The sequence below is a fragment of the Zonotrichia leucophrys genome, chromosome Z (genome assembly GCF_028769735.1).
Source record: "Zonotrichia leucophrys gambelii isolate GWCS_2022_RI chromosome Z, RI_Zleu_2.0, whole genome shotgun sequence".
Classification (NCBI taxonomy): domain Eukaryota; kingdom Metazoa; phylum Chordata; class Aves; order Passeriformes; family Passerellidae; genus Zonotrichia; species Zonotrichia leucophrys.
The window spans coordinates 43626581-43639126 of NC_088200.1; the positions used below are offsets into that span (position 1 = coordinate 43626581).

The window sequence follows — 12546 nt, forward strand, 5'->3', positions numbered from 1 at the left end:
CAGAAAGTCACTTTATATCTTATGCTTCTAAGGAATTGGATCTAGTTGTTGACTCTTGGCCAGAACAGGGAAATGGCCTTACTTGCCAGGCTCCCAACCTAATAATCCAAATCACATTCTGCAGTCTTATCATAAGTTCCCACTTACTGAAAAGGGACTTGCTGCATTTGCTGAAGACAAAGCAGAAAGTCATGTCTTCCAAAATAAGAGCTCTACCATTAGAAAAGTTAGTGTCTTCTTCTCTTTTGCTAAGGAAACTTCCCAGTCTGGCCGTTCATGAGACTCTGGCAGAGACAATTCCCAACGTCAGAGGCTTTCACTGTTGGGAGTGAAGCCCTTCACAGTGGGTGGCTCCAGTGAGCTGATGGGTGCCTTGCTTGACTCCTCACACAGCCCACCCTCACATGCACTCAGACCAGTTTCCTCACAGGTCCCAGGTGTCCCATAGCAGTGTCTCACATGTCTCAGGCCACAAAGCCATTTATTCACAGTGCAGTAACACAGAAACAGCTCGAGCTGGTCCCTCTGGGCAAGACCCCCAGGAAAGGAACCCCAGATCTTTTACAGCCTCAGTCTCCCCACATGCAAGTCTTGCTCTTCCTCCTGAGTCATTAGCTTGTGTCCCCACTCTCTGTTTCCATCTGCCTAGATGGTGTCACCAATCTTCATCTCCTTTGTTATTCCAAAGGTAGGAATTCCCAGCTCCTGATGTGTCTGTCACCATCCATTCACCTGGCTGCTGTCATCCATATTCATACTCCTTGTTATCCTGAAATTTGGCAGTTCACAGGCTCCCACCCAGAGCTCAGATTACATCTCAATCTGTGGCTTGCTTGTCCAGCTACCTGGGCCAGATGTATCACCCAGCTCTTTCAACCAAAGTTGCTGTTGTTCTAAGTGAAAAGCATTCTTACTCAGATTCTTGACCTCAGAGGCCAGACTTCAGTATAGGGGAGTCTCATTCATCCATCCACCGATTTTAGCTTGTGTTGGTTGGGATATATACCTTTCTGAGCTGAGCTAATCTCTCATATGGCAAATGGCAAAAAGACAGACAAACACAATCACTTTTTCCCAACAAGAGTTTTCTTCAGCTCTAAGCCCATTGTTTTAGAACTAAATATTCAGAGATGATAGGGATAATTTTATTTGATCTTCCTCAGATTATAGTGGTTAAAAGCAAACTTTGTGAAAAAATATTTTATTTATATAATACTAACCTTTAAGGATAGCAAATTTTCAAGCTCAGTGATGATGCCCCTTCTGTCAGACATTTACTTTGGAAAGAGAGTTGCTAATGTTTGTGCTCATCGTGAGATTTGGTATTAGGTATACTGTGTTTAAATTTCCTCCTCATATTTTGGAACAAAAGCTGTTGTCACTGAAATTTCTAATAAAACATTTTCAAAGCATAAATTAAGTCTCAAAAGCAAATGGATTCCTGCTTTTTCCTGTACTGCCATCTTGAATTTGTGTAATTAATTGGAAGCCAAAGTGAAAAACTTAATTTGTGATCCAAACAAACAGGTATACTTCAGAATTTCCTTGCAAAACTACAAAATATTGCTTAATGTAGGATTAAATACATTTGTTGAATTAAAATGCAGTGCTACCATGAGCATTCTTAAGAAAAACAGAAGAAATGAAGCAAGTGTTTCACATAACTTTGCACAGTTTTCTACACTTGGGCATTCACCTAAAATCTGGTACAGGGATTAGGACTCAGTAGTGAGTATTAATGTGTGAGCCATACAATCACAATTGTCATATTGACTAAACCTGCTGGAAGAGACCTTGGTCTCTCTTAGTAAATGGCAACTAGATCATATACTATGCTCTGCTTTTTGTGTGGAAAAGAAAAAGTGAATTTCCCCTTTCTATCCATATGTAAAATATTTAATTCACTTTGAAAATGTTTTAATATGCAATTTTAAAGCTGTTTCTTGTGACCAGAAGGGAATAATCTATAGTACTTCATAGCTCTAGCCAAAATATTTAAGGAAATGTCTATATGAGCTCAGATTTTTTTCTCTTGGAGTCAGCAACAGGCTTTTTCTACAGCAGTTAAAACTAAGTCAGTATTTTTTTCGCAAACATACTTCTTTTCTAAAAGTAATTGAAATTGGTCTTAGTTAAGAGAGTACTATTTAACACCAATGAAAAATAATATTCTAATTTTCAGTAAACTACTATCTTAGCAAATAGTTGAATTAGTTACTTATGATGGACAGTTTGTAGACAGCATTTCAAACAGCAGAAGAGTTTTTCAGATCTCATATTTACTTCACATTTACATTCCATGTGAAGTTGGTTTAGATTTTTCTACTTCACAATCTGATAGCTTAACATTTGCCTCTGTCCCCTCCTTGAAATGTTCTGCACATTCACCCATAGTAAATCCATAGATTTTAGGCAATTAAGGCTTAGTGTTTAGGTAACATTTATTTATAAAAATGGTTTTGTTTATAAAAGATATCCTTATGTAAGATATGAGGAATAATATGTCATTTTAAGGAATGAGAAAATGAGACTATGCTTTTTAAAATTTATTTTAGTAACATATGTTCGGTTTTGGGAAACAGAATTCTATACTTCAACATTTGTATGTTTTTTCCTGGTTCCAAGATGTCACTTCAATAGGCCAAAGGCAATACCATCAAGTTTCAGACAACTTGTACTTTACTGGATATTTCACGTGAATTTTGATGGGAAGTTTTGCTCTCTTTCCCTCAACACTGACTGTGTGATTGGATACCATTGTGTTTTGTAGTAAGACTGCATCCGGACTCTTCTGTAGTAACTGTTGCTGTTTGGCTCTTCTCATCGGTGATAATGCATTATGCTTGCATTAGGTAGATTTTCATGCTCACTTAAAATGTAGGCTTTATAGTAGTGTCAGTGACTACCCTTCTCTCTTTCATCCCTGTCTAGAATATACACTGCAAAAGAAGCTGATACACACTGAGAAGAAGACAGGATACCAGCCTGAAACTTCTTTCCGTTTCCATTTCTTTCTCACTGAAGTCACTTCCTTGAAAAATTCTAACCTTTCTTCACAAACTTACATATTCATTTTGAATCAAGACTCTAAGAGGATGGGAAGAGTGGTAGCATTTTCCCCATTTGTATACAAATTCTTTGGGGCCAGAATTCTTTCTCCTTAACATTTTGCATGCAACTGTGCTTGACTTTGTGCAATAGACAGTGAGAATGTTCTTTGCATATAAAGACCAGGTCTTATTGGCCTTTAAAAACTGGTATTTCCTTAATTTTGTGAAGTGACAATTTTCTTGCATATTCCAGAGTTATTTCTAAATAGTCAAGGCTGCAGGTAGCTAGCTCCTTTGCTATAAAATTCTCAGGATGCTTTCTGCCTGGTCATACCAACTAAGCACATTTGTCTTAATTTATGAGTTTTTAAAAGATTGAGGTAATTTCTGAAAGTCTTACACTTTGGAATAATTTTCATGGCAATTGTTGTTATGCTTATCCACTGTGGTTTCCAGTAGAAGCACTTTCTCTAGCGTCGCTGTCAATTTCAATGCTCTCTTTCAATTTTCTTGTAGGAAGTCATGTCATTACCTCTTGCAGAGAATCTAGCCTTTTATTTAGAGCTTCATTCCCTTGGGGTATCTGCTGAGACCTACAGGGTAAAGTAATTGTTATTGAAGCGAAGGGGATAGAGTTAGGCCCCGTGTGTGGCACTGAGTCAGCTTTTGTTGGGGGAAAAAAAAAGTTGTAACAAAACTGACCTGCTTTTTGGCACATTTAAATTGTGCATGCCACGCTTGAATGGAACTGAACAAAAAGTTTAGTGTTGAAATGAGATACAAGGAGAATAGATCATTAAAGAAGTGCCAAACAGCTGCAAAAGTGCAATTTTGCTGAATGCAGTTTCCCTTGAGGTTTTTTTCCCCCATTCCAGAGAAGCTGCTGTATTTATATCCTTCACTGATGCCACTACATGTTTTTGTATGGGTCAAGGCAGTCACGATGGATTTTCAAATGTTCAAATGTATGGGGAAAATTTATTGCAATAATTTCATCTCAAAATATAGCTCTCTTAAAGATATAATAATTATCCTGAAATCTTGTTTCTGAAAACAAAAACTAATTGATGTATGTTTTGTTTTCTGGACTCATTTTAATGAATCTTATGTATGTAAGTTCAAAGCAAGGCAGTAATGATACAGATACAGAACCCCACTCCATGGAGTTTTGTTTTCTGCCAGTTGTTTTTGCCTGAATTCCACTTCAGCCAAACTCTGTACCAGGAATGAAATTCTCAGTCTTTTCAGATTCTTGTGTAAGTAGTTTGTTAATTTAGTTAGCCAGTGATAATCTTTCATTCTTATGAAGTTCATTCATTGTTCCCTCTCTTGTTCTTTTTTATCTTTTTGTATACATAGTCCTGTGGTAATTTGCTATGTGCTAACGCTGTTTAGTTGAATAATTCCTGAAAGAAGGGCCAAGCAGTCAAACACGAATTACAACTTTTCTGTATGTCTCTGGTTTTTAAAGTATGTTATATAAAGTAGATGGCCTTGTTATTCTGACTGCTCCATCTGATGTTACAAAGTCAATGCTTATATTGTCAGGCTGTTAGTCTTTTTGACACCTTTTAATAAGCATCATTTCAGCACAGTAAACCTTCCTTTAAGTTTATTTCTTTCGAACATGAGATGCAGTTCTAGGATAACAGCATGTCAAATAAGTCCTGAGATAATGTAATAGCACTGATATGAAAATAAAGAAACTGATTTTTAATAATTTAGTATTTTATTTGTAACTTTAGAATAGTGGAAAACTTTATATGGAAATTTTCATTAACTACAGTTTGTAACTCATAATCCAAATAATTTTTTTAAACTCTCTTCTCAATATCCAAACACTAAGCACAAGGGAGACAACATGTTTAGTGTTTTAGGTGGGAATTTAAAAGGCCGTTTTTATAATGTATGATAAATACATTAACACTTTGATGAGAGGTCTTCTGCTAATTTGCATATGCTGATCTCTATTTCTTGTTGTATGTTTCTACTATAACTTCAATGAGAACAGCTGAAGTTTGAATAACCTTTGGATTTCAGAAATTAATTTTTTAAAAAGATTGGTTTTCTTTTTGTGTTTCCAATTTCTTGAAGATTGTTATGTAATTTGTCAGTATTAGCCATTTTTCACTTTAAATAAAGTATTTCAAATGAAATAATACTTGAAATAAAGTACTGGAGATTGAGGTCTTTCAGTCTTGTAGATTTACAGGCAGCAATACATGCAAATGCAGTTTTATGGCATCTACAGCACCATCCACCTGAAAATTACTGGCTATAGAAATGGTGTACAGAATTAGACAGTGACTGGTTATTCAAAAGTGCATGCATGGGCTGTTACAAAACATGGGTTTACATGTCCCCTGGAGAACTGTCCTAAGCTTAAGTGTTTTCAGTCCTTTTAAAGATTAATATGGAGAAAGAAAGCGTGACTTAAATGTTGCTCTTTTGCTCTGATGTTCACTGGTTTGTAGCTTATAAACAGCATCAACTTAGTTAATTTTATTTTTCTCTCAACTTCAGTTTCTCTTCCTCACCAACTTGTAGCCAAAGCCAAAACTTTTTATGCATACCCTCATATTACAGATGAGACCTCTCTGAAAAGTCCTGAAGGCCTTCTTCCACTCAAAATCTCCAGAGGCCTTTTTTCTAATTGAGTAAAGATCTAAAGTTTAAAATACTTAGTTCCCTTATGATGTGACCTGATTTTTTAAAAAAAAATCTAATTTTGCTCTCAAAGACAGTTAAAGTCTTAGGGACTCCTAAGACTCTCCCTCTTAGGGGTTTTCTGGATAGGGATACTGTTTTACAGCTACTGTTCAGTAACTGTAAAAAAAGAGATTGTCAGAAGTATTTAGACTTAAAATAATCTGTCCATTGAAAGTTATACTTGAAAAGAGAATTTGGGCACTTTTGCACATTTTCTCCCTGGTCCAACATCTTCAGCCTAAAAGCATCCTTTTTCCATGCCAACTCTAAGAATATAGTTCTATCTTGTGAGTTGTAGCCAGTTACCTGTGAATTCATGCCTCTGAAGTTTTCATGAAGCTGCCTGTGTCTTGTCTTAGTGCTGGAGCACAGGTCTCCTCTCACAGACACTTTTGGATTAAAAGCACTCCTGCCATTTGCTTCTGCCATATCAGTACTATGTGACATAGGATGTTGATGTCATAATTGATATTGACATCCTCTATACATTAAAGCATTGAGCGGAGTGAAAAGAAAGGAAAGAGATTGCTGTAAAAAACCCATTCGGCATCCGATTATTTCTTCTTTTTGTTTTTGATTATTGTGAAGCAATTATGTACAATTTTTGCTCTTAAAATTGACAATCCTAGGTGAATTTCAGTCACTGGATTTGTGTTCAGTCTCTAGGATGACTTTGTACTAACCGCTGCATTTGCTTGAGGTTGGAAGGAACCTCTGATGGTCCTTTGGTCTAAGCCCCTTGCACAAGCAAGGAGGAACACCTAGACCCAGTAATGTTTAAAATCATTATTCTTCAACTCCACTGTTTCTGTGACCTCCTTAATTAAGTCTTCTCCCCCCTAACTTTCCTACAATTCTCGTCTAAAAATGTTTTAGATTTCAGAATGAGTTGCGATTATATTGGTTCCTGTAAGTCTGGGGATCACTATGTCTTGCCTTTCTGAACAGAAGTCATTTTCTGGTGTGTGTTCTTGAAACATTTTGTGTGTAACTGAAGACAAATTTTTATTGTTTTATGGTCTGTTCTCAGTTTTAATGTCACACTATTACCAGCACATTCAAAATGAGAAGTGCTTGCTTAGATGCAGACCATGCAAAAGTGTACAAATGCCAAATTTTATGTTTTAAAAATTAATCCGGAGTGTTGCTGAAACATCTTATTGTTATGTATACTTAAAAACTATATATATATCTCTTACTGCTATGTGTACTTAAAAACAAAAGAAAGCACTCATTAGGAGGAGTGGAAGAAATTTCTGCAGAGCCAGATTTGCATTCTGGGAAATTCTGTCATCTGACTTTCTTGAACAGAAACAGTTTGCAGAGCTGCAGATATATTTGTATCTGTAAGGTTCAAATAGGGATCTCATTTGAAGTTCTGAACTCCTACACAGATACCTTTAAGGAGTAGGTGACAGATATTATAACTTGCATGTGGCCGGGTTCTATGCCCATTCCTTGTGTATCAGGCTTAACAGTAACTTTTGAATTGTTGAAGACAGATCTCTCAATCTGAGACTGACATAAGTTTCTTAAAATCATTTGTGCGTTCCAGGGGCACATCTGAAAACCCAATATACTTGCCCTTCCCCAGATGGCATTTAGAATAAGTATTCTTCATGCTCATGCCACCCCTGGAAGTCCTAAAAATAATTTAGGCAAGAAAGGCCTAAACTAACTCTGACTCTTTGCTAGGGAGTTGTGATATACTGGAAGGACTGTGTACAAATGGGTGCATAAATGCCATCTTCCACATTCATAAGGAACCATTAGTAACTGCAAAACTACTTTCTTCTGGACTAAAAAGAAATCTAAGCTATTAAAAAAATTGCTATGTGTGAAAATAAAAGTTTGTGACTACATTTTTTCCTAGATTTAAAATTTTAAAATTAATTAAATGAGAGAACAAATTAAATATCTGTGTAAGTCAGCAATGAATTAAAAAATGCTGTTTCAGATAACTGCATGGCCTTAGAGTACCTGTGGAGATGTAGGATGAAGCTGTATGACTTAGTGGCTTCACTAGCTTTGTAGTAGCAGAGGTAAAAGGACGAAGTTAAGGAAATGTCTCTACATTCTAGTTCAGTGAAACCTTTAAATATCATGTGTAAAAGGAACACATGAGATTCTTTCTATGAGATATGAGACACGGCTTGTTATGCAATGGGTCACAGGCCCAAGTAATAGTCCTATTTAAACACGTCTGATTTTTAATGTGTGGGCTGTTGCCATGTGAAGACTCTCAGGCAGTATTATGTGGCGTGAGATATATCCCCAATCCTTCTTGGTATTGTTTCTGAATAGATGCAGCATTTTAGTTGTGTTGAATGTGAAATAAAAAAAAATTAAAGGCAGGACTAGAGTTGACAGTGGCAGGCTTCCAGAGCTATGTGAATACACTATCAGGGTTAGAACCATAGCATTTTAAACATGTTGGATAATTTTTTTCTGATAAGAAAAGATAGGGTGGTGTTGACTTGCCATAGCAGTTTTCTACACTTAACAATAAAATAACCTGATAGATTTCAGTGGTTACCTTTATTCTGAAAAGCAGCAGTGTGTTTGAGAACAAGGTAAGGAAAACAGTTAAAACCTTAGTGAATGTCTGGTTGTGGTACCATAGTTTATAAGTCTGTACTACAGACATATTCAGAAGGCCAATTTCATTTTATCTGTTATATGTTCTTACAGTTGCAGCTTGCTATGGCTCATTTCAAAGGGGAAAACTGTAACTTACAAAAAGACCAATAATTGGTTGTAAAGACCAATAATCTCAAAAGTGTTAGACTATTTAGAATATATAAAGTTACCACTATTGTCAAATCATTTGTTCTCTCTTGTGCTGATAACTTTTATTATCAGTCTGATCAATATTACACAATTGGGACATTCTTACACTATATACATGAAAACAATTATATTTTCCCTGCTATACTGTAGTTAGATTATTTGCTTCCAGAGATCTGTAGCTTTACAGTATTTCTTTTGTTTCTGACAAATTAATTTTCTTAACATGAATTGGGAGGACTCATTTTGAAAGTATGAAAAATCACCTAAAATTGTGTAGTGATTCTTTATAAACAAGTTGCATGTTCTCTGAGTTTTGTAGTTAAATAAAATAAAAAATAGTATCAACTGTTCAGTGCAGTACTGCATGTTTGAAAATAGGTCACTTTGTAATTGGAGTACACAGTCATTTGCTTTTCCTCAGAGCTATCGATATTTCAGATTTTTGAAGAAGTACAAAATCTCATGTTCGACCTCTGGTTAAGTCCTTACTTACAACCCAAGTGCCTGGTTTACAACTTTTGTTTGATTTTTCCAATTAATAAAAATTAGATCTTCTCTAATGATGTATGCTACTTGGCATTTAAGTACAGCTTGTCTGGCACTAAAGATTTGCTTTACTTTTTAAAGGCTGTAATTCAAAGTTTCATGGAAGTCTACCAACTTGCAGTTTCCAGAGTTGAAATATTAGTGAGAGAAGCAGAATCTTTTCAGCTTGACACTTCAGCCCTAAAGTCCAGGCTCCAAACAGCTAGTCTTCATAAAAGGGACCTTACAAATGGTAAGTCTTCTTTTCAAGCAATTTTTGTGTTACCAGTGTGGCTTCTTACACAGCATCTCTCTTCATGCTGTATAGTTTCTGTAGAGGAAATACAGTAATATTTATGTATAAACGTAATAGAGCAATAAAACCAGTGTGAATAGAAAATTTTTCTGAAGAGAAATTGAATGGTAAAAGTTAACACAGGGTTTAATTTTTACTACTGTATCTTCTACAAGGACCTGTTCACATGCTAGAAAAGTATACATTGTGAATTTTACCAGTACAGTAATAGTTGAACTTTGGACCTGAAGAATTTTACATCTAGAGATGTTGGATGTTAAATGAGAATGTTATTAGCTTCATGTAATCAAAGTGTTTCTTAGGAGATCTGAATTATTTTTAGACAATTGTGGTTATGAATGATACTTCTCAGTAAATTTACAAAGTTAATTTCAAAAATAATTTCTGGTCTAAAAATATTGTTGCCCACAAACTGCTTGGATATGTTTAAGGGTAATAAGGTGGGCCTTCAGATTTGATATCTGTCTCTAGGGGAATTACTAAATGCAGATTTATTTGTGTCACACAGTCTGGAGGCCAGGCACATAAACTGTCATAAATATGTAGCCAAGTATGTCTCGAGTGAGACTGTGTAGGATGTGCAACACTCAGTGTATTTCTCCCCCATTTCTTCTTAGTTTTCCACAGAGGATAAAAGAGAAGGCTTTCGAGTTCATTTTATTGGTGGTGGTTGTTGTTGTTCTTCTTCCCTTCCTACTGTCTTTTCTTTTAGTCTTGTGTAGTAAATGGCCATAAAGAAAATGAGTATTGTTTGTCTTTCTTTTTGAAACAGGAGACCTGTAAGAAGAGAGCTGTCACAATGCAAATGACACAAATACTGTAGCAAACATATAGGGAAAGGCTGTGACTGTGGCTTTGGTTGTTTCCAACAGAATTATATTAATTTCTCATCCTACTTCTAACAACACTATGGGAAATTACTGCAAATATAAACTCTATTAATCAGTGCTGAATTTGAGTTTTAACATCTTGAAGTGACAATTGTTGAATGAAAACTTTGTTTATTTCTGATTACACAGCCTTTCTAAGAAATGAAATGACCTCACTGAAATTGCTTTTTTCCTCTTCCAACCAGACTCTTTTGATGTCTTCTGCTATGTTTATGTGTGTCCTGCTGAGCCTGTGCCCAATGTAATTGGACTTCTCCTTTGCCTGTTAAGGTTGTTTTTGTTGATGACCACTTGTTTACTACAGATTGGGAAGTCTGCCAAACTTGCAGCAAGGTTTGCTTTCATTTGCATTGAGAGGGCTTTTAACAAAGATTATGCTAGTCCTGTGTATGAAGGGCTTTGCAGTGGCCTGATACATTACAGTGAAAACCAGCTCTTGGATGTTTGTGTAAAGGCAGTGATTTTTAAGTAGTTTGTATCTGCATGCAGTGCCAATGTAAAGATTGCATTGTGGAGGGATCTCTTAGCCCTCTGGGGAGAACAGTAGTTCTTCCTTTAGATGAAGATTAATTTGAACCTAGGCCTAAGCATTAATATGAAATGTTTTAATGTACAAGTGAAACCATTCAGAATGAGAATGTCAAGTTGCCATGAAAAAGTGATTATGGTATATTTTGTAGTATCTGGGTTTTCTGTAAATTTGTCCCTAATATTTGTAAAAGTTACATTAAGCATGAATTTTAATAACTTCAGGCATCACAGCTTTGCAGTGTGACTTAGATTTTAAACATTGTAGTTGATACTGTTTTGGTTTGATTTTGAGGAAGTTCTGCACTGAATTGCTTTCTCTAGTGAAAAAAGTAGAACAGATTTTTTTTCCTTATTTTAAATGAAAGGGAGCAGTGACTTCTTGAGTACATATGTGGTTTCAAAATTAGACTAGCTGTGTTAGTTTTAATTCACTGTCTTCAATCATATTTCCATTGCAGACAAAATTTTACATGGAGGTGGCAAACACAGCAGTTGGACTGTATTGGTTGCAGGCCTTTGTATGACATATGTTTGTGTTTCCTGAAGAGTAACTACTGCTCAGTGCTGAAATACATTTTTGAAATCTTCCAGTTGTGTATCATGTGTGGACTCTTACCTTATCAAATTGGGATTTGTGTCACATGTTGTGGCTGTTTCTTGAAGTCTTTTATGCTAGTTGCTTAAGGATCTTACCCTGTCTTACATTGCATGCAAGTTTGGCCCATCCATGAACATTGATATTTTCCATGCTTATTGCTTTCCTAATTGACTGGTTTCTACTGAAATTTCATAACTATGTCACCTTTCTTTCTATTCACACCACTTCTCTCTTCTGCTGCTTTGGGTTTTGCTAATAATTTTAAAAACAAAATTGATGGCATGAGGCAAAATTGGTGATTCTAACTCTTCATCTTTTATCTCAGACTCCGAATTGACATCTCCATCCTCCAGTCCATTTCTAGTCCAAGCACTTTCCTTCTAGTCAATAGAGTTTAGATTCTGAGATTGCTATATGTGGTCATGCTAATGCCAACAGAGGGGAACGAGAAGGGATGTGATTATGATGGACAGAGGTGAGATGAACACTGGAAACATTGCTTATAGAGAAGAGAATTATGTAGGGAGAAGTGAAGTCAGTGGCAGAATGTCTCTGTAGTCTTCATTAGTGCCCAGTTATCTATCTGTCGTACTTGTCTTTGACGATTCTTACTCTGTGGAGAAAAGGGCCCTGTGCATTTTTAAATCTTGCAACTCTTTAAAATTCAGTACGGCTAAAAACAGCGTAGGTTTTCTACCTGTCTTCCTTTCTTCTTCTTTCCTTCTTTCTGCTCCCCCTCCCATCCTCCTCCCCTCTCCCCGCCCTCCCCCCCCACCTTTTTCTATTGTTCTCTATTCCTGAGGGTTCTTGGTTGGCTGGTTTCAGTTTTTTTAAGTTCTTCTGATTTTTTGTTTGTTACCAACTGCTTCTGAAATTTCCCTTACATTTTTGAAATGTCCCTTTTTTTTCTTCTATTAGGAAACTATCAACATTTTGTAATAGTCATTCCTGCCTGTTTCTTGTTTAGAAACATCCAGTAATATAAATATCATGAACTGGACTGTGCTGAATTCTACTGTCTTTATTAATTTTTATTCTTCTTCAGATACATTGCTTTATTATTATACTTGCACATTCTTTCAGAGTTGCAGTAATAAGTAGACCTTGAACTGAGAGCTTAGAAGTGCTTTATTGTGC

General features: G+C 35.9%; 1 protein-coding gene across 1 annotated transcript in view; it reads left to right on the forward strand.

Moving 5' to 3' along the window:
• Positions 1 to 12546, forward strand: part of CCDC171 (coiled-coil domain containing 171) — a 157250-nt gene that overhangs the window by 125548 nt on the left and 19156 nt on the right. The window contains exon 24 of the mRNA XM_064736561.1: positions 9177 to 9327. Within this exon, the coding sequence (XP_064592631.1) occupies positions 9177 to 9327 (151 nt within the window). The remainder of the gene's footprint in view (positions 1 to 9176; positions 9328 to 12546) is intronic.